The sequence below is a fragment of the Salvelinus alpinus genome, chromosome 3 (genome assembly GCF_045679555.1).
Source record: "Salvelinus alpinus chromosome 3, SLU_Salpinus.1, whole genome shotgun sequence".
Lineage (NCBI taxonomy): Eukaryota > Metazoa > Chordata > Actinopteri > Salmoniformes > Salmonidae > Salvelinus > Salvelinus alpinus.
Window position 1 is genome coordinate 19,796,502 of NC_092088.1, and position 23,421 is coordinate 19,819,922.

At 44.1% G+C, this 23,421-nt stretch overlaps 1 protein-coding gene across 4 annotated transcripts in view; it reads left to right on the forward strand.

Moving 5' to 3' along the window:
- The window catches only part of LOC139570201 (vesicle transport through interaction with t-SNAREs homolog 1A-like), a 183,434-nt gene that overhangs the window by 83,202 nt on the left and 76,811 nt on the right, over positions 1-23,421 (forward strand). For 2 of the 4 annotated variants that reach the window (XM_071391840.1, XM_071391841.1), the window contains 2 exons: positions 13,258-13,328; positions 18,205-18,277. In XM_071391840.1, the coding sequence (XP_071247941.1) occupies positions 13,258-13,328; positions 18,205-18,270 (137 nt within the window). In that variant the 3' untranslated portion in view covers positions 18,271-18,277. The remainder of the gene's footprint in view (positions 1-13,257; positions 13,329-18,204; positions 18,278-23,421) is intronic. The other 2 variants (XM_071391837.1, XM_071391838.1) reach the window with 1 other exon arrangement.

The window sequence follows — 23,421 nt, forward strand, 5'->3', positions numbered from 1 at the left end:
ACTTTTAGAAACAGTTGTTCAGTTGTTGAATCGTCTCGCGTTGGCAAATCAGTGTGAACTGGACCCTCACATATACTGTACTCAGGCACTGTCAGTGTCATAGGGTCCTTAGCGGTGCCCTGGTTGGCACTGCCACGTGTGTTTTCACACTAGGCTGCTGACAGTAATCGCCCTTAACCGCCGTGGCCGTGCTCATTGTTAAATGAGGCACATGATGCGTCTCTTTTTCTGTGTGCCCTCTCTATGCCTCCCTTATAATAGCTGTCTTACTGTGTGTCAGTATGAGCCCCAAAGCGAGAGACAAACTTGCTGTTGTGAGTGGCCACAAAGATGTAGTGTTCTGATAAAGTCATGAGCTTTGCTGTTGCTCCATAGAAGAATCGGCTGCGGTCACCTTAAACGTTGTGCCGAATGCAAACAAACTTATGTAACCCCATGTGCAACAAAGGCCACAAGAAGGTCACCGTCGATCACTTCACGAGAGATATAAGCGTAGGTACAATGGTAACCAAGCTTAGACTAAAGGAATTTGTGAATGCCACTGACATGGGTACTCACCTTTTTGTGTTATTTAGCTAGTGTTGATTGATTGATAAAACATTCAATTGTCACCATTAAGTGGATGTAAAAAGTATTTAGACATCATCACTCTGTTGGGTGAAATGCGTTTTGTCTCGTTTTTTGGCATATCACCACAACTCAATGTTTTACTCTCAACTTCAGCATTCTCTCTTGGCACCCTTTTCATCTTTTGGAAAATCATAATTAATTTGTATTAATAGGTGTCCAAAACTATTTTCCATTGAACAAAGGCTTCGTTGTCCTGTGCCATTTTCCAGTTGACTCCTATGAACTATTTCCAACCAGACAGGCCGAATCTAATCATGTTGGTCAGAACAGAAACGGTTAACCGCCATCATCAGGATAGCCACATAGAGTGGCTAGTTGTTGCACACACAGGGCTGTTGTGGTGACCGTATTACCTGATGGCAGTCAAATTCCACATGACTGTTTTGGTCACGGTAATTAGGCTTCTCCAAACTGTGATGCTGCTGCTGGTCATTAGTAGCCTACCAAACATTTTAACTGCCTGGTACTCAGCACTCTATTGTCCCTCTAATCACTCTGACATCAATGCAAATGTTATCGAAAATCGAATCAAACACTTCATGAGAGCCCATGAGCTCATGTTGTGCAACATTTCTATAGGCTATGCAATTGCGTGAGAAAACAGTGTTGATGGCCTCTTAAAAATAGGAGGATCCCATCAGCTTTCTATAGGCTAGGCCTCTATTTATTTCTCAACTTTTCTAATATTTAGCACCTTGCTTATATTTAGTACAGGAGTATAGCCTACCAAGAACACTTGTCACTTTAATAATGTTTACATACTGCTTTACTCATTTCATATGTGTATATACTGTATTCTATTCTACTGTATTTTAGTCAATGCCAACGCTTGTCCTAATATTTATATATTCCTTAATTATGTTATTTTACTTTTAGATTTGTATGTATTGTTGTGACTTGTTAGATATTACTGCACTGTTGGAGCTAAAAACACAAGCATTTCGCTACACCCGCAATAACATCTGGTAAATGTGTATGTGACCAATAAAATTGTATTTGATTTGATTTTTTGGCTGGCATGAAAATAAACCACGGGGAAAAGCATCCTCCATTCGCTATTTAAGTACATAGATGACATGTATTTTTTCCTGCTGCCCCTAAATCAAAACAAATTTCACACAAAAATGATTTAGTCTATGTAAGCACAAGATTTAATCAAGTCTATCACTTGTGAATTATATATTATTACTTGTGAATGATGCCCAGCATAAGAAACAATGCCTTTTTTGTGTGCAAGTTTTTCAAATCATAGTCGCACACCTCATGTAGCCTAGCCCATAGGCCTATATGTTTTAAAAAGGTTTGTATCACAACTAAAGTGGCAAAATAACTTCTTAAAATTAAGCACATTAATCTGCTTTACAAGGGGTGTAGAGCCCAACTGGCATACATAAGCAGCGCGTGAGTTTCAAGTTTGGGGGAGATAATTTTCACCATAAAAATGCACCTTTTATAATAAAAGCATTACATGCATAATTGCATTTGCTGTCACTTTTGATAAGGGTGTTTTCCGCAAATGGAACATTAACGCCTATAGCCTACCACCATGTGCGCATTGCTGGGCTTATAATGTGAAGAAATAGACTAATAGTTTATCAACATTTTAACATAAACGTTCTGATCTGTTGCATCAGCCACATTGCATAGAATAGTTTTTTTTGTTTTTGTTTGCTAGTGGTTGTATTCATTTGGGATCTATCGCATCCCACAACTGTCCCAAACTATGTTTGGAATATTTATTATTTATGTCTATGTATATTTATGTCTCGCACAGAATAGAATAGGTCAACATTTGTACTATGGGGGATAGTAGATTGACATAGGCTAGTGCTTTTGCTGTTCGTGAGGCCTACTCATGTTGTTCTTCCAATATCTTCAATATGCACCTCGGCATCCTCGACGTGTGTGTCTTCACTTGTAGCCTGTGAGAAAGACCTACTCATGTGACTGGGAGCCGTGTGAGTGAGAGACGCTTCGGATTGTACAGCACACTCAGGGAGAAGGGCACAATGCAGCACTCCGGGCCGCAAAAGGTATGACTTTTTTTTAGGGTGCATTACGGCCACGAAGGGGATGCCGCCGTGAAATTCGAGGCATTATCAAGTGCTTGTCAAATTGTGAATGAGACTATTGGAGTGTGTACAGCCTGCGCAAAAAAAAACAAATCAGAGCTCATGCCTTTCAAGCAACTTTTTTCAAACCATCATTATTTTTTTATTTATTTTACCGTTATTTTACCAGGTAAGTTGACTGAGAACACGTTCTCATTTGCAGCAACGACCTGGGGAATAGTTACAGGGGAGAGGAGGGGGATGAATGAGCCAATTGTAAACTGAGAGGTTGTGAGAATCCAAGATCTCATCCACTGAGTGAAGTAGTTACAGAACAAATACACTGAATAAAATAGATAAAGTTTTCATTCACAGCAGGGTATATTGTACAACACATTGTAGCTTTTCATTTGTTTTGCTCTGGTGTACCATGCCAAGGCGCTCTTACCTCAACTTTTGTGACATTTTATTAGTCTCATCATGCAGCCTTACAGTGTATGAAAAATCTAAACATATAGCCCAACGTTTGTAGAACATCTAAAGTTACATTAATCACTCTAAAATAAGCATATAGGAGTACATATTTCTTTGTTAACCGCTCAACACAGAATAACTCCCTCAAATCATTTGAAGAAAATATTTATAACTTTGTTCAATTGTATTCTTCATAATTAATTATAAACAAATCTTGTCTGCTAAATGAACTAGTGTAGCCCACAGCCATTTGGCATAGCCACACCAGGACCTAACATAAGGACAACTCAGAGTATGCTAATCTGTTCTTCTGAAATAGACTACATTTTCTTCATATCATGTTTCTTTAGACCTGTCTAAAATAAATAATGGATTTATTGTGAAGGTGTAGGCTATATTACACTGATTTATTAGGCTTTTTGGAAGCCAGGAGATGCTAAATGTGTTTATGTTAATTAACGGTTATTACTGTGAGAACCGACAGTTATTTGCTTGACAATTACCAGCTGAGGAAATTTCGTCACAGACACAGCCCTAGTGAGCACTCTCCCTATGCACACTTTACTTATTGTTTGGCTCCCTTATACTCTTAACTCTCTCCGATAATTGGGGAGGAGGAAAGGATCTGAAACAAAGCACAAATTAATGAGTCATTTCATTTATTCAGAGGGAAAAACTGTATAATCAGTAGGTGTTGAAATCTGCTAAATACTCCCTGTGTTCCGATGGGGGGGGTCTTGAATCACAACGGGCCCTGTCAAAACATGCAAATGAGGGTGACGCGGTGTCGGTTTTGACAAACATAATTAAGGTGTTTCAATTTGGGACGTGCTAATAGAGGACCACAGGCCTCCCCCAGGTCTTTGCTAATTGTGAAGATTGCTTTAAAGCCCTTCAAAATAGTTGTGTGTGTGTGGAGTGTTTTTTTTCTTCTCCTTCTTATTGGATAATGAACTGTTAAGAAGTGTTAGATCTTCCTTTGCCATCTTTCGTGAGAGTTTGAGGAAGAGCAGCCTGAGGTATGGTGTTGTACAGATAATTAAAAGGCAAAAAAAATCATGTTGCGCGCTTTGATCTGCCTGTCAACTTTCTGATTAGAGACGTGAAAGCCTTTAATCAAGAGTATTGCGATTAATATCATTCCTAAACTGTTGAAAAAGAAACGGGGGAATGTCAAGTTTCTTCTTCCCCCTCCCGTGTTCTCCTTGAGTCCGCTTCCTTAAACTGACAAACTTCTTTCCTCCACTGCTCGAGGAGGGTAAATGGGATGTTTGGGGGTTTTCAGGTATATACCTCCCGTTGCAGCTGCCAAGTTAAGGGGTGGTTCATCCTTGTTTCATACGTTTTCATCTTCTGTCTTTTCCCTGTGATCTCTCGTCATCTTTCTATCCAGTTTCAATTTCTCTCCTTTCTACATGGAGAGCGTTTGTCAGCTGTGAGAATGTCAGCAGTCTGTACTGTGATAGTCATCTCTATTCTCCATTACACAAATGATAAGCTTTAATATATTCCCCACTACGTATTGTAAGTAATACGATAATAATAATAATTTGTTGTGTCCTTATTTGTCCTATTTCAAATATGTACAAGTGTGTATTTCTACATATGTGTGATTAGGAAATGTGTTTTTTCCATATCCCAACTCGCCCTGAGACACCCTCGGAGAGTGAGATCACGGCCAGGGTCTGTCGTTATCAACGGCGACCCTGGAGCAATTGGGGTCAAGTGCTTTGCTCAAGGGCACATGGACAGATGTTCCCCCTTGTTGTAAAGCTTGTTATAAAGGCACCATTTCTTTCATAGTCTATGGCTTCGTTATATCCACACTACCGAGCGAGGGCTGAAAGGAGTCTGTGTTTATACTGTATGAACAATATTTGTTTTTAGTCCATCACTTCCTAAATGTTCAACGCATTCTGACCACAAGCTGAATCAACACGTACAAATATTTCCGGGAGCAGTGGAAATGGAATTAATCAGTCAAGTCCATTTGATCCATAGAATTGACCAGCGTTGCTGTGGGGGTACTGTAGATGTATGGGGCGGACCAGCCGTCCGTGGAAATTCCCTGTTTTTAATTGAAGGCCATGTATGGTGTCGTTCCCGTGTTACGTCTGTGTGTTGAGGCAATCACAGTGTGGCCAAAAGTCCATTAGTTTTCATTTGGATGGTTCAGTAATCCCAGGCAATTTGCTGACGGAAACCTTCCCCCATTTCCCCCCTCCTCCTTCTACTCCCTTTGCTATCCACTATTGTGGGTCAGGTTAATTTAGTATTGTTTTGGGGATTTAAACAGTAAGACTTTTGCCTCAAGTAGGCAGAGTGTCATCAGTGCAGTCGTGTATTTAAGCAATACGGCCTGAGGGGGGTGTGGTATATGGCCAATATGGGCTGTTCGCAACGCGGAGTGCGTGGATATAGCCCTTAGCCGTGGTATATTGGCCATATACCACACCCCCCTCGGGCCTTATTGCTTAAATACACAACTATATGTTGGCAATACACCACAAACAAACAAACAAAATAATTAGAGCAGTAAAAATAAATACTTTGTCGTACCAGCCAATCAGCATTCATGGCTCGAACCACCCAGTTTATAATTATGTTTTTACACTACAAGTAGGTTATGGGATGCTGAACGTTAAAGTTCCCTCACATTTTAATATTTGTTTTTATTTGTAAGCTGGTGCATTGCTTTGTGCCTGGGTATCTGAGTGTGTATGTCTGGTCTGAGGCCATGTCTACAGCCGCGTCTGTATGTGTGCTTGTCTGAGTCATTTCATAAATCTAAAACAACCGGCTTCGCTTCCGAGCCTCATCTATCCTCATTCAGGACAAGTGAGAGGGACCTTACTGTTAAAAGTCAATATGAGAACAGAAGTGTTTGAACTTGAGGCGGCGAGGGAGGCAGCCAGGGGAGTTCAATTGGAGAAAAACAGTCTTCATTTTTCTCCCACTCCTGTTCTGCCTGAAACAAATGGTTCTATTACCAGCTGGTCCTCCTAGTCGGGCCTGGTCATTTATACCCATTAAACCTGCGTCTTATCACCCATAAGACTCCCTTACATCTCTCCATCCGCCAATTGTCCGTAATCAGCCATTTAAAACCACGGCGGAACATTTCCTTTGCGTCTTGCTCCGGTCTGACGGACAGGCGAGGGAGGAGGAGAAGGGGAAAGGAGGGGGGATGATGAATAGGGTAAGTTGAGTGGCTAATAGAGATCTGTCTTAATCAGAAGTGATTTGTCAGAACAGCAGCTCTGCGGGGTCAGGGCGCAGGCCATGAATAAAACACGGCCCGGCAGAGTGAAGAAAGGCCTCAGATATACACCCGAACTGACTGCCCACCACGCCGCTGCTCATAGCATCAGGCCCACAGCAGGGCTGGTCAGTGCACTGCCTGCTTGGTATTCATCCCTATCTGCTCACATCTATGCAAACTCATGCAAGAAAAGAAAAGCTCTTCCAGCTCAGCTTATCCCGCCACTGCTGTTCAAATGAAATGCCGACTACACACTATTGGTCATACTAGCGGTTAGAGTGTTGGGCCAGTAACCGAAATGTCGCTAGTTCGAATCCTCGAGCCGACAAGGTGAAAAATCTGTCTGTGCCCTTGAGCAAGGGACTTAACCCTAATTGTTCCACAGTCGGAGTTGGTAATGACTGACCTTGGCCGTGACCCCAGTCATTGAGGGTGTCTCAGGGGGAGTTGGGATATGCCAAACAAAACACATTTTGAATTCACACATGCATGTAATACACACTTGTACATGTGTGAAATAGGACAGATATAAGCACCCACTCGAGTGAGGGCCGTCAGCTGGACTCCCCATTGTACCCACCACCACACATTCACATGTAAGAGCATCACACTGTAGATTCACCAGAAGCTGCATGACCCCCAATGACCTGGTTCTGGTCAGTCAGTGTGACCAAGACTAGACACATGGCCTGTGGGCTCAGCGTGTACAACATCCCTCAGCGTGTACAACATCCCTCAGCGTGTACAACATCCCTCAGCGTGTACAACATCCCTCAGCGTGTACAACATCCCTCAGCGTGTACAACATCCCTCAGCGTGTACAACATCCCTCAGCGTGTACAACATCCCTCAGCGTGTACAACATCCCTCAGCGTGTACAACATCCCTCAGCGTGTACAACATCCCTCAGCGTGTACAACATCCCTCAGCGTGTACAACATCCCTCAGCGTGTACAACATCCCTCAGCGTGTACAACATCCCTCAGCGTGTACAACATCCCTCAGCGTGTACAACATCCCTCAGCGTGTACAACATCCCTCAGCATAACAAACATCCCTCAGCATAACAAACATCCCTCAGCGTGTACAACATCCCTCAGCGTGTACAACATCCCTCAGCGTGTACAACATCCCTCAGCGTGTACAACTTTGAGTGTAAATAAAAGGATCCAGGGGAGTGTACAAAACAATAACTTTTCCCCAGGGATTATCCTTCCTTAACCCATAGGAAGTCCCACCCAATTGACTACTTAAAAAGGGTCCTCAATGGCACTGCCCATGCTAAAACAGGCTTTTGGGCGCTAGTCCTCTATCTGTCTCTATGGGTGAGACCCAATGCATCTCTTCCAACACTAGGTCAAAGAACCAAAAGGAAGGAGGAAGGATGGATTTGGATACTGTTCAATTGAATTTTATCACTATCTGTCTGAGCTAAACTGAGTCAATGCACCATTCGTTCTTATCTAGTCAGTTCTGCTAATCTCCCTAAAGAGCATGAGTTAATATATATACATTCCTGATCACCAGTGGGGATGTGATTATAGTGGTGGTGTGAATATTTTTTGTCACATACCGGATAGGTGCAGTGAAATGTGTTTTATAGGGTCAGCCATAGTAGTACGGCACCCCTGGAGCAAATTGGGGTTAAATGCCTTGCTCAATGGAACATTGAACGATTTTTCGGCTCAGGTATTCAAAACGGCAATCTTTCAGTTACTGGCCCACTAGGCTACCTTATAAAGTAATTGGCCTTTACATTTGAGTCATTTAGCAGACACTCTTATCCAGTGCGACTTGTGAGTGCTTACATACTTTTTGGTAATAGGCTTGTTACCAATAGTATCTTTGGGGATGTGGATCTTTAGCGAGCGAGTCTGAGCAAGGCCTTAGCGCCAGCGTCATTTAAATTGTTAATAGTCTCTTAAACAGGAGGGGAATATTTTATATGCTAACAAGCAACACGTTTGGAACATACCATAAGCAGGAAATTATTATTCCCCCACAACCTCCTCTTTCCAGTGTTTTGGCCAACCTATGGTTGTTCTGTCTGGTGGTAGAGCATTGAGCGTAGAGGCAAGTTTCAGCGATCCTGAATTTGAAGTCAATTTCATTTAGCTCAGCGTTCAATTCCCACAGTAAACCATTTTCCATTATTGTGGGAAAGGTCATGACTTTTCATAAATAGCGGCGGATGATAATAACTCTGCGTAGTAAGTTGGAGTAGCTTGACTTCTCATTGTTTGTTAATTCTCTCTGATCCAATCCCTCTATATTTTACAATTCTCGCTCGTTGTCAGAAACTATGACGTGTTGACACAGTGCCGTCTGTAGAGTAACGGACCGTTACGGAACAGAAAGCCTGGCGATGTGCTGTCAAAACATCACAAACTGTTACAGATAAAAGTATCTAACACCTCTATTTCAATGTGGGATTCTGTACATGATGAGGAAGTGTGTCATCAGACATACTTGAAGTGTATTTGCGTGTTGATTGTAGCTTAAATACAGAGATGGATTTTGGGGGAATCTTTCCTTTCTTCCTGTTTTCAGGAAGGAGTGTCATCAGGGGAGGAGACGTTATTAGAAAAGCCTTCTTTCATCCTCCTCCACAGTAGCTAAATGATGTAGCCGATTAGTTCTCAACGATAGCTCCCCTTTCCAGGTAACAGATTTGGCAATTCCTCAACATTACCCTTCCTCTCTGAACAGCCAGGTCACCGCGATACAAGTCAGGGTTCGACGTCCTTCCATCTATGAGGACATCGGGAGGTGACGTGGAAACCGGCCACTAGGGGCAACAGTGAGCGCTGTTCCCTTCAAGAGGTTTCTGTTTTGTGGACGGGGATGGCGGATGGGCGTAAGCATCGGCCTCTGATTCCAAAGGTTGCAAGTTCAAATCCAGCGATACAAGTTGTTTTTGAGATTTTAGTTTTGAGCCTATCCCAAACCTTAACCCTTACCTTAACCATTCAGAGTTAATGCCTAACCTTAAACACTTTGAAGTTTGACGTTTGAGAAACGTGGATGAACGCCTAATTCTGACGTGAGACTGAGAGCTTGTTGCTTTGAAAGTGACTGTGGTAAAGGGAGAGAGGCCCATACTGTCGATGGAAATCCAAATGTACTGTAAAGAGCTCCAAGTGGCTGTGTGTATGAGTGATCGAGAAGTAAAGATGGAAAGATACAGAGGGAGAGGAAGATGGAGGAGCTGGGTAGAGGGTGAGCCCCCTTAACCCCCCCCCCCCATGGGGAGGCGGTGTGTGTACACAGCTAATGGTCCAGTGGGGAAGGGACAGGACTGTGTGTGGTGAGGTGAGGGAATTCTTAATGGCAACATCCATTTGTGGTTACACAGCTAAGGGACATGTTTCTCTTTGAACTTGTGGTCCTGGCCCTGGCTGCTGAAACCAGAGTCTTTAATGTGTTCTACAGTCTGTCGGCTCTGGGGACACTTCATCATACCGGGATTGAGTTTACAGCACACCGGCTCAGCTATGACATTCAATTACAACTTACCTATGTAGGGGAGACGCTGTCTACACCGTTGTTGGCGTAGTGGTTATGCGCTTCGTCAGTAGCAGTAGTAAGTTGAAGGATTAATAGCTGTGTTTAGCAGCCATAGAAATGATGGCACTTAATCAGTTGTGGTGGCTGTGGTACATGTAGCCTAGCTAGCTGTTGAGAATGTTGTTAAAAGTGGAAGCGGGTCATGTTTAACATTCATGGAAATTGATATAATGTAGCCTATCCATATCAAGTAATTCATCCTCATTTTCTCATTGGCTGCCTTTGTCCGCCTAAATAGACATACCCAAAAGTAACTGCTATTCATGTGTAGTTACATGACTCTGACATGCCTAAACTTGGTATATTTGGAAGGAAGACATCTGGGAGATGATGAGGAAATGATCAGAAAATAGATGGGAGTGACAGTTCAGAATACACAAGATCAAGCACACACAAATAACCATATATATATTTTTTTAATGTAATCTTTGACCAGCTATAAGTGAATTATTGGTTCCCAGAGCTGTAAACACATCAGAATGCTTCCACAACATGTGAACAATATCAACAACAAAAAATTGGATTGATAGACCTAACAACTAGAAATGGGCAGTTGTTTTAGTAAATGTGTATAAGTGTAAAATAAACTATTTGAATCTCTGGACTGGTGATCATTAACGGTAGGTCACAGGCAGACAAATAAGATATCCTCGTGGAGTCTCTGGCTTTCGGTGTGAATTGAAGTATTCCGTGTTTATTTAGTTTATGCTTCACCGCTAACCCGGAATGTAGGCAGAAGCCATCTTGAAATGAGGTCATCGGCTCGGCCTGCCCTTATACATTTGTATGCCCATATATGGTAGTAAGTCACACCAGATCAATAGCCAAGATACTCAACTTTCCGCAGACACCCTGCTTTTGCAGATAGGGGCTACCGTTGTCATACCAGACTGAATTGAATTTAAAAAATCAAATAGGGTCTCCAAATATGATAGTCCTCTGCATTAGATAGCTAGCGCACTCTAGGAAAAAGGCACACAGCCCCTCTCAGCAGTACTGCCATGAGAATGGAGAGAAACCTGAATCCACAAGGCCCATTCTTAGCCACTGAAAGGTACCTTGGCGCCTGAGAGGGTTGTCTTTCTCTTCCTTCATGTGTTTATGCGTCTCTCAGTTAGGCCATATAAATTGTGTTAAATGTTTAACCGATTTCTTTGTTTGAAAAGTGAGCCAAGCGAGCATAAAAAGTAGAAAACAAACGTAGAATACCATAGCAGCCTTAGTTCAACACCTAGCGACCTAATCAAGAGATGCCCCTCTTGTGGAGGCTAAAAGAGGCATAGTGCAGCCATAATCCGAGCGGACATTTTTCAGTACAACTTTCACTTTTTGAAAAGTGAAGTGCATCCGTTAACCATTTTTAATTGTGTATGGCCTTACTTGAACGTAGGCCTATATTATTCAGACCGAGGTCCTGTACACTACATTCGCACCTCGGCCCCTGTCAATACAGTAGGATGTCATTGGGCCCTATTCTTCCGCAACGCTCTCATCCATCTTCTCAGTCAGAGTGTGTGCTTTTCCAATAACGCGCTCTCTGTCTTCATCCACGCCAACGACGATGTGGCTTGACTTGTGTAGCACTTGTCACCCTCATCTGTCTTAAGCCCCATCCCGGACAGAGACGGATGGAGGCGCCTAGTTGTCTTTACAGAAGATTTCCTGCCACAGCTCCGTTCCCCGTTTGTCCCTTGTTCTTTTGGGAGGCGTGTATTACCATGGTTACTAATACCTGCATTCAGCCTTTTAATCGACCCTATTTGTCACATGTGACTGTTTGTTTAATCTGTGTATCCTTCAATCTGTCTCGTCCCTGATTTAGAAATGAATGAAGGCAGAAAGAGATGCGTTGTGCGCCCGTTGAGGGGAATGGAAGGGAGAGGAAAGGGAGTACAAGCGTCACTCATTCGACAGCCCCACTTCCCCTTCTCTCTTCCTCCTCTCTGCGATCTCTCCTTCCTCTCTTGTTTAGCTGCCAGATGTAGCCCATTTTTCTGCGGCGTTCCCCCCAAAACAAGCAGAGCGGCACGTGGGCTCTTTGGAGTGCCGCACCTGTGTAGTGTAATCTAGTCAGGAGTGCGTTGTTTACGCCAGATTGTTTGGTGCGTTTGAAAGCCGTCTTTGATCCGGGCAACAACAACAAAAATTCTCCCTCCCTCATTTCTAACCCTAATGCAGTATCTGCTTACAGTTGGTGGCAGTGGTGGGATCTTTTATTTTTACGTTTTTGGGGGGGCGTTTTTTTCTCTCCGCCTATCCCAAGGGACCAGGAAATGACAGTGACCACTGACGAGCTTGTCAGACGCCTTGTTGGCGACGTTTTAGAAGTGTGCGTTTTTAAAGTGCTTACATCCACGACAGACGAGCAGCATTTAAGAGTGGTTTTATGAATATTGCATCAGCTGATTGGATTCCAGTAGCAGGATGTCGTGTGCAGCCTGGGATATTGTTGTGACATACTGGAGTTGTGATATACTGTAAGTGATAGAAAAGCGGTGAGACCTTGAACATCTTGTCCGTTCATCTGAGCATATCCGGACTGAGACGTTTAGAATTTGAAGATTCAATTAAGCCATCATAAAAGCAGTGGTTAGAATTGTAATATGAAGATCTTTACCTATATTAACTATTTCAAATAGAATAGAATTTCATGTAGTTCTGTTTTATTCTGAGTATGTATCTATTATAAGAATATGCCTCGAAATGAGGATCAGTTGCTCGTGGTGTTCAAGTTAATGGTACTGTCGGCACAGCTGATCCAGGCTCACTTTAGCTAGCCTCAGTAAGGCTTAACTAAGCCCGACATGGATTTGGTACAATGTTCCCTAATGTTGGGAAGTTAGTGGACTGGTTGATCTGAACTCTACAGAGCTTGGCTGAAGGAGGCCCGAGCATGGTCAGGTTTTAGCTTCTCAAGCTGGTGTTCAGCAGGGTTGTGTGTTCGTCTAGTGTTTTGTGCTGTAGCTCAAGGAGGAGTACCATGTGCAAAGCAGCATAGCTAGCCGTCTGCTGGCGAACACAAACACACACAAACACACATCAATGTCTATCCCCTATAGCTGTGGACTAGACTATTTGGCAACAGTAGCAGAGCATGGACTTAAGTCACTGGTTCAATTTCGGGACTTAGTGCTGTCATGTCCTTAAGTGATACACTTACCTTGAACTTCTCTCAGTGAATTTTCAGTGAGGAATCAAAGGGAAGACCGGTGCAACCCATGCACAGCGTATCCATGCTAACATAACTGTGTTTCTCCTCTCTTTGTTCTTCAGAACAAGTGGGCCAAGAGATCCTGGCTAACCTACACACCGACCGCGAGAAGATCCAGAGATCCAGAGATCGGGTGAGTACACTTGCGCGCGAACACACCTGCAGTGTGTGTCCAGACACTGGGCACTCTAATTAGTGTGTAAAGGCCCGTGCTTGAAGGACAGTGAGATTGAAGGCCAGAACAAAGTGTTGAGGACAGCAAGGCATTGTAGTTGGTTAGGGACATGGGCAACATCCAGTGCTGTACTCATGAAAGCATTGTGAGTCCCATGCAATGATGTTATGTGTGATGTAAGACTGTCTAAGCAAACACACGGGTGCACACGCACGCACGAACGGACACACACACACACACACACACGCACTGACTGAGCATTAGGCCTTGTGACGCTCTTTACCTCTTTCTCTTTCTACACTGAAAGAAAATGCAACATGAAACAATTTTACTTAGTGACAGTTCATATATGGAAATCAGTCAATTGAAATAAATAAATTAGGACCTCCCATGACTGGAAATACATATGCATTTGTTAGTCACAGATACCTTTAAAAAAAAAAGTAGGGGAGTTCGTCAGAAAACCAGTCAGTATCTAGTGGGACCACCATTTGCCTCATTCAGCACGACACATCTCCTTCGCGTAGAGTTGATCGTGGGATGTTGTCCCACTCCTCTTCAATGGCTGTGTGAAGTTGCTGGATATTGGCGGGAACTGGAACATGCTGTCGTACAAGTCAATCCAGAGCATCCCACACATGCTCAATGGGTGACAGGTCTGGTGAGTATGCAGGCCATGGAAGAGCAGGGAAAATCTCCACTTCTGGAATTTTGTACAGATCCTTGCAACATGGGGCCCTGCATTATCATGCTGAAACATGAGGTGATGGCGGCAGATGAATGGCGCGGTAATGGGCCTCGGGATCTCGTCAAGGTATCTCTGTGCATTCAAATTGCCAGCGATAAAATGCAATTATGTTCGTTGTCCGTAGCTTATGCCTGCCCATACCATAACCTCACCGCCACCATGGGGCACTCTGTTCACAACGTTGACATCAGCAAACCGCTCATCCACACAACGCCATACACACGGTCTGCCATCTGCCCGGTACAGTTGATAAAGGGATTCATCCGTGAAGAGCACACTTCTCCAGCATCCCAGTGGCCGTCGAAGGTGAGCATTTGCCCACTGAAGTTGGTTACGATGACAAACTGCAGTCAGGTAAAGACGACGAGCACGCAGATGAGCATCCCTGAGACGGTTTCTGACAGTTTGTGCAGAAATTATTCAGTTGTGCAAACCCACAGCTGTCCCGGTGGCTGGTCTCAGATGATCCCGCAGGTGAAGAAGCCGTATGTGGAGGCCCTCTGCTGGCGTGGTTACACGTGGTCTGCGGTTGTGAGGCCGGTTGGACATACTGCCAAATTCTCTAAAACGATGTTGGAGGTGTGACTTATGGTAGAGAAATTAACATTCCTTTCTCTGGCAACAGCTCTGGTGGACATTCCTGCAGTCAGCATGCCAATTGCACGCTCCCTCAAAACTTGTGACATTGTGTTGTGTGACAAAGCTGCACATTTTTAGAGTGGCCTTTTTTTTTGTCCCCAGCACAAGGTGCACCTGTGTAATGATCGTGCTGTTTAATAAGCCACACCTGTCAGATGGATTGATTCTTTTGGCAAAGGAGAAATGTTCACTAACAGGGATGTAAACAAACGTGTGCGCGTGGAACATTTCTGGGGTCTTTTATTTCAGCTGTTGAAACATGGGACCAACACTTTATGTTTATGTTGTTGTTCAGTATATTGCTCTCTGTCACTTCTATTCTCTTCCTATCATTCTCAATTTTAGAGCATTAGACTGTGGCCCTCTGTCTCCCCCACCATCTCTCCCTCTCACTTTCACCCTCTTTCTCTCGGTCTGTCTGTCCCTCCCTATGTAGTCTTCCTCACCTCCGCCCTCCCTCCCCTAGACAGCCAGTGAGACAGAGGTAGAGTAGAGAGAGCTCCAGCACGGTGAGGGGCCCCGCGCTGATGGCCCATCCACGGAGAATGCTAAAAGATCACAGTGGCAGTGGGCCTCGCAGGCGATTTCAAAGGAAATCCAACATTTCCTTTCAAACGGTCTGCCTGCCGTCTAAGGAGAATAGTCTCTTTTTCTCTCCCTCTCTCCCTTGTTTTTCTTTCCCATGAACCCGCACAGGCCCCCCTCTTCCTTTTAAAGACAGTTTGTGGGTCAAAAAGCGGTATGGGGAGCGGGGGAAAGAGAAGAAAGACAAGATGTGAAGACACAGGATGGAAGCGACGGTAAACGCCGTCCTTGCATGGAAAAGACAAAGGATTAATGGGTTTAGGGGGGCATTGTTTAAGCATAAATACCCAGACACACTTGCGTTCACAGTGAGTGGCACACACACAATAGTCTCACTCACTCACTAATCACACGCATACACTCAGCACTCAGCATGGCTTTTTCCCTTACAGTCAAATCAGGTGTCAAAGGTTTTGTTGTGTTTTTTTGTTTTTGGTATAAGTGGAGGTCGACAGCAGACACTTGAACTTGTTTTTTAACTTCACTCACTGAGCACTGTCACCAATCCTCACAGTGAATTAATTCCTTAAATACTTAATTAGAATAGATTGTTTGCCTTATTGCCTCATCAATCTCAGGCTATATCTCATAAATGGGCCCTTTTGATATGGCTGAGAGAGAGAGAGTGAGAGAGAAATGGAGAGAAAGAGTGAGAGAGAAAAAAGTGACAGAGTGAGATTGATTCAGAGAGCGAGAGAAAGAAAGAGCGTGGGATTGATTCAGAGAGGGAGTGCAAGAGAAAGAAAAAGAGGGAAGGAAAGGGGGTGAGATTGATTCCCGAGAGAAAGAGAGTAGTATTCTGGGCGAAAGTTGGAAGTCTCTGGGGAGCGATCCATCCATGGGGTTTGAGAGAGACCTCAGGCGGCTGTATGGCTGGTGTTAGTGCCAGCTACCAAAACCACATCTGTCCCTGAGCCTGCTCAGCTTGCCATCCATCACGTTCGTCAACACAGCCTGCCAGAACAACCCTCACATGGAGAGAGGGAAAGAGATAAGAGTGAGAAAAGAGAGAGAGAGATTGAGATGAGCGAGAGGGAAGGAAGAAGTGAGAAAGTGTGAAAATAAAATATGGAGAAGACGGAGGCAAAAGGGTAAATAAATGTCAGGGTGAAGGGGCAGAGTGTGGAACATAGTAAGAGTTAAACAGATAAAGAGCTGGTGATATTTAGGGTTTGTAGGAAAGGCAAAGCCAAAGGTGCATGGGGAAGAGAGATGGGGAAAGTGAGAGAGGGAAGGTCAGAGAAAGCCCCCCCCTGTCTCTGAATAGTCTCTTACACAGCGAAGGCCCCCCCCCATCACAAATGTGACTACAGCTAGAATCTTGTGGCTTCTCATTCGTCACGGTGTCAGCATTCTTTTACTCCACACACAGATGTAGTCGCAGCACAACGTTTTCTGCAGCCCACTTTTCTCTTTCATTCTACAGGCCTTCTCTCATTTCCTGTGTTCGTCTCGTTCCAGAATGTTTTTCTCTGTCTGAATTTTAGCCCAGTTTTGCATGTCAGCAGTCAAGTTTTCAAGATATAGTACTTTCAGAAAGCAACTAGCCACGTTTTGCATCATCATGATGTGGCAAGTTACAATTAGCTTTTTGAAAGTCTTCTATCCTGAACTTGATTGCTGACAAGCCAAACATTTTGGGACTGTATCAACAGTGGACTAATGAAAAAATATATATATATATATTTGGTGTGGATCATTCCTTTAATCTCTTATATTCTTTCTTATACCCTGACTACAACTCTCGTGTCACGTGCGCGAGCGTTGCAAAATAAATTTAGAAATCTATATTATTCATTTATTGCTTTTCGACCTGTCCCCAAATTAATGTAATTGGTTCAGTTTGTTTTGATATTTTAACCTGCGTGTCGTGATCGCGTTTGGTGTGGTGTGACAGCCGGTTTGGGTTCCGTGTTAGTTTCTCTCCATCTCTCTGTCTCACTCACTTCTCAGTCACAACTGAGCTGTGTTATACTAGGAACACCACCCCATTCACGAAAATGCATCGCTCCTACAGACATTGAGTCACGTGGCCTTAGCTTGCTATCTAACGCAGGCAGACCGGCATCCAGTTACTGTTTGATAGAACATTTGAATGGGTGAAACGGGTGGCCTATGAGATTCTGAGTGTGGTATGATCGTTGATGCCAGGCATGCTGGATCCAGTATCTTAGAAACAGACGTCCCCCTGAGCTTTTCACCCACGACAGTGTCTAGAGTTTCCAGAGAATGGCGCGACAAACACAAAAACATCCAGTCAGCGGCAGTCCTGTGGGTGAAAACCGCTCGTTGATAAGAAAGGTTGAAGGAGAACGGCAAGGATCGTGCAAGTTAACAGGCGGGCCACAAAAAGACAAATGGCGGCGCAGGACAACAGTGGTGTGCAGAACGGCATCTCGGCAGGCATAAATCCTTAACCCTTGTAATGGCTGGGCTATTGCAGCAGACGACTACACCGGGTTCCACTCTTATCAGCTAAAAACAAGAAGAAGCGGCTCCAGTGGGCACGCGATCAACACTGGGCAATTGAGGAGTGGAAAAACATTGCCTGGTTTGATGAATCCCGGTTTCTGTTGCGTCTTGCTGATGGCAGTCAGGATTTGGTGTAAGCAGCATGAGTCCATGGACCCATCCTGCCTGGTGTCAACAGTACAGGCTGGTGGCAGTGGTGTACCGGCGTCCAATCTGCAGAAACTGCTTGATGTCAGCATGGACCAACATCCCTTTTAGAATCCATGCCCTGAAGAATTCAGGCTGTTCTGGAGGACAAGGGGGGCCTGACCCAGTACTAGATGTCAGTGTATATGGACTGTATATATCTATATGTGTTACACCTGTCCTTTCTCTTCCCCCTGCTTCTAGCTGAGAGAGACAGACGCCAACCTGGGCAAGAGCTCCCGCATCCTAACCGGCATGCTGAGAAGGTAAGAGGCAGGTAGGGACCATGATTCTACTGCACGTCTCTGTAGATGTCTTCACCTGTGTCATCAACCACATTTACATCCACTCATTTAAACACAAATACACTGTAGAAAGGCCTAGAACGGCAGTCCATATAGTATACACAGATGGTAAATACATGCGTTATGAGCACATATATGAACTCTGTCACTCATGCACACTCAAACCCACAACATTTTATTTATCCCAAATAGTATACTGTGCTGTTCTTCATAATCCTTTGTGAGTGGGATAATATTGTGTTTTGAGACCGTTGTCTTATGAACATGCGTTATGCCCCATACGTTGTAATCAGTGGGGGAAGGGGAGGACCGTCCTACTCAGTGGGGGGGGAAAAAACTATACTAAATATATTCACATGCCACCAAATAGGTCTACAGTAGCCTCAATAGCACTCTGTGGCAGCACCATGGTGTAGCCGCAGGACAGCTATTTTCCATCCTCTGGGTACATTTACTTCTATACAAAACCTAGAAGGCTCATGGTTCTCATTCCCTTCCATAGACTTACACAGTAACTTTGAAGACTTCTGGAGGACATCCCTCCAACCTATCAGAGCTCTTGCAGCATGAACTGACATGTTGTCAGAAAATGAATCTAGTACTGAAAGCATAAGCTACAGTTACCTAGCACTGCACTGCATATAATGTGATGAGTAGTTGACTCAAAAGAGAGAGAAAGAAAATAGTCGGACAGGTTTTAACAAATGAATTGCAGCAGAGAGCGAGAGGGAGAGATTTTGTTGTAATTTTTTTCACTTTCACTTACTTAGCTATCTAATGCCGCTAGCTAATTTACCCGACAAAAAACCCGGTTCAAACATGGAGGAATGCTATTTATGTTAACTAGCTAGCTTAGGGTATCCAAAAGTGGAACTCTTCCAAGTCACTCTTCCAGGTAAGCTTTCGGTTCTATAAATGTATTTCCATCAGTGCCAGCCGGTGTAACTGCTAAACTGCTTGCTGTACTCTACTGTGTGATTGTAGCTGGTTTACTAACACGTTAGTTCTAGTAATTATGTTGACTATGACTATAGCTGCAATGGTGACGACGATGTAGGCCTTGTGTAGCGGTTGTGGTATGAAGGTTTGGCTTGGGAAGTTTTTTTTGCCTCGTCACAGACAGCTGTTGTGTTGCACACCGAAGTCCTCAAGCGAAGGGAAAGGGTGAGAGAAGGAGAGTGCGTAGATGTGAAGAGATTACTGTATACAACGAGCAAAGTTATGATGCTGTTTGTATGTAGCTGCTATGAAAGTGAACTGCGTATGCGGGTGATCAGCAGTGTATTCGTTCCGCCAATTCTAGAAACGTTTCTTAAACGGAAGCAAACGGAACGAAACGGGGATAAACTTACCTGAATTTCTCCAGTAGAAACTTTAGTTTGCAACTCTTTGGACTAATGATTATACCCTAGATCAACTAGATGCAGACAAGAGTGTGCAAGGCGATATTGAATGTGTCTGTCTGTCACCTTGATTACTCAAATTTATCTCTCGACCTGTGTACCTACGTTGTAAACTTTCATTCATAGGCTAGGTTGTAGCAACCTCATGATGGGTATAGGGAAATTTAGAGTATCATGTAGTAGCCTAAACCTATTGCTGTTACATTTAACTGGGTGAATGGAATATGAATGACAGTCATCCAATATGCTGTAATAGAAATAAGGCCATGCTCATTAAAAAAATGATCGGCCTCCCTAATCTTAAACGGCACCGACCATCACTGATTGTAATGTAGATGACTGTTTTCTGTTGTAAACTTTGCTTTAGTTCCATCAATATAATGCAGAATAAGATGAAAGCTGTACAACAACCAGTACTTGATGTGTTTAGACGAACAAGAAAAACACAAGCTGTACACTCCAATTTTAACAATTTTCCAGCAATTTTCACAATCACACCACCACTCATAGACATCTCTCTCTCTCTCTTTCTCTCTGTCTCTCTCTCCTTTCTTTCTTTCTCTCACTCTCTCCTTTCTCCTTTCTCTCTCTCCCACTCACTCATACACACACAGATTAATGTCTTGTCACATCACCATTTCATAAAATGCCTCTGCGCCTACCCCTGAACCGTGACGCCACGGTTTTGTTTCTTTTTTTATTGCCCAGTGTGGTTTTTGATTAAGAGTAATATGTAAATGACACCAGCTAAATGTAAAATCCTGGGGCTAGGAAGGAAGTGCCAATTGAAATAGATGCTTCAGTGCCTGTAGACAATCAGGGGCAGGCGGGGCAGCGTGGCAGCACTAGCAGGAGCCCAGGCAGGGCTGTGATGCCGACTGTAACCAATATTTCTGCATATGTCTCCATTTTGTCAAGTCTGATTAGAGGAGGCCTAGGCTCGCCTGGTGTCACCCAGAGCTGTCCAGAAATCATTCATCATCCAGCTCCCCCTCCCTTGTCCTCTCCCGCCTTCCCTCCTCCCCCTGCCGCCCCCACCCGAGCGCTAAAGTAAATAACACACACTTATTTCAATATTATCATATTCATATTAAAGTTCAGCTGTCACCTAATGGGAAGACTTAATCAAACGTAGAATTTAAGAGCGGTAGCGCCTGCCTAGTGTGGCTCAGGCACGCCGCGCCTCAGGTTTCTCTGGTTAGTCCCAACTCAAATCAGGATTTATGAGGGCCATTCTAAAGCGCGGTGGCCTCTACCCTCTTCCCAACCGATGCCTTGCTTTCTGCTTCATGGGGCTTCGCGTTTGTCTTTTAGCAAATACCACACTTTTTTTTAAACTTTTTTTTTTATGTTTGAATAAAATAGTGTTTGGTTGTACGATTTTGTTTACTATTTTCATCTCTATAAGTCATTTATAACCAGAAAATGGGACAAACAAAGGTGCCTCATGGCGTAGTTTTGATATTTCCGCAGTCGTTTCATTAGATTTCACACATTTGATACCTTTTATTCATTTTCATGGAAATTGTTGTGCTGCTTGGGGGGGTTGGGGACTTTTTGTTTAGGCTGCTTTTTGTGTTCTAAGCTTGCCAGGAGTCTGTGAAAGAGTTGTAGTGTTATGTAAATGAGGCCAGTAGGTGAACCTCTACCACTACACTATGCTCTGCAACTTCAGTTGTGCTTAATAAATTGCCTTATGGTACTCATTTGCTACTCCCCTTTTCAACTTTTTTTTATTTTTTCCAGTATAGAAATTCTCTTCACCTGAACTGTTAGAGGGTGACCGACCCTCGTATTGACTATTTAATACTCTGAATGCAGTAGGTATAACATAATTCTGTCAAGACTGCAAGTGGTTGGACATTCTTTTTTTTAAGGTGTGAAAAAGAACACTGGAATTAAGACGCCATTGGTCTTGTCACCTTGCCTTCTGTTTTTTTCCTGGTTGACCCTGAGGAGAGGGGAGCCACTCATTAGTCGATCAGTGCCTGAAACCCTGCTTCTATAGTAGGTCCCCAAGACAGGAGTTGAATAAACACTGTCCGACGCTACTCCTCTACAGCATTACATGGCCTGCCATGCCGTAGGCCCTCGATTACTTAGCCTAGTGTCGGCTGGTGGAGGACTTCTTCCTCTTCACACTATTAAATTATTCATCTAATCATCTGAAGTCCTGAGGGTTTTAATTGTATTGTCATGGTCATGGTGATCTCATTAACTTTTCATGCTAATGCCTGTTAAAGGAAATCATAATATTATTCAAAAGTAATCATCTCAATTGATACTCATCGGGAGTGAAGCGGTATGAAATTGATAACGCACAATTATAACATTTCCCTTTATTAACGGCCACTTGTGATAATGTGCTGCTGCTCTTTCCAATGACGAGCTGCAAGGGGATCTGCAAATGTTGCATTAAGAGGTGTTCAGGAATAGTAATACATGATTGAGTCATCAACCCATATCAATCAATAATATCAATCAATTCTTTTCTCAACCTGCTGCATCATATCAATTCATTAAGAGGCAATTGCACACTGCCTATTATCTAAATGACATGTTATCCGATGGAAACCATGCTAATGTAGCTGACATAATGTGCAAGCTCGACCTTCCCAAGCTCGACCTTCCCAGACTCGTCCTTCCCAAGCTAGACCTTGGGAAGAGTAATGCTGACAGTAAGACATGCAGTAGGAAGTGGTGTCTCTGTGTGTGATTTGAAGTCTTTATTGGTGGTACCACTGTCCTGTGAGGGGTGTAAGTTGGGCTGGTGGGGGAAGCAATGCCTGATTAGAGGAGCCACAGGCTCCAGCTCTATCCTCAGTTACCTCAGTACCATGGTGCCCTGACATTACAGCCCTCACACTATGGACTCAAAATGGCTCCTATGACTTTGCCCAACAGAGGTGGACTTTCTGTGGCGGGAACGGAGCCGACTCCTGCTGCTACTGCAATCATGCCCAGCATCTCCTCCCAGCCACTGCACACAGCAGAGCAGAGCAACCGGAGAGTTAAGATGCAGCTCCAGACCCAGTTATGACCCAGTTATGACCACTGGGGTTCTGGAGGGTTCCGGGAAGGTGGGGGTGGGTGGGTGGGGGGCAGTGTGAGGTCAAGGGGGTGGGGTGTGGGTAGGAGGGGGTTGGTCTTCTCACTAGCGGCTGATCCTGCATGCAGGTGGTCGAGTCAGTCGCCAGTCAGATCAAAAAGTCAAACCCCTGGGTAGACCTCCCTTTGAAATGGGAATGGGGCCGAGATATCAGACAGAAAACATAAGCATGCCCCGGCCGCAGAAGGACTCCATATTCATGGTGGTAGCAGGGCTGACAGCAGCAGCAGGCAAGGGCCACAGACTTCAGAGGAGGGCTCTGGTCGCTCTGGACATTGATTAAGAGATCAGCCCCTTGGCCTGGTCCTAGGACTCTAGTCCCAGCATGCTAACTCCCTTCAGCTCCACAGAACAAACCAATGACTGACGGTGTGCAAATGCAGCGTACCTTTCGCTAACTTGCTCCACCTTGGCCAAACACGTTGCTTGCTGTATTCTATACTACACTGAATATACCAAACATTCGAAACACCTTCCTAATATTGAGTTGCAGCCCCTCCCCCCCACAAACACACACCTTTTGCCCTCAGAACAGCTTCAATTCCTCGGGGCATGGACTCCAGAAGGTGTCGAAAGCATTCCACAGGAATGCTGGCCTATTTTG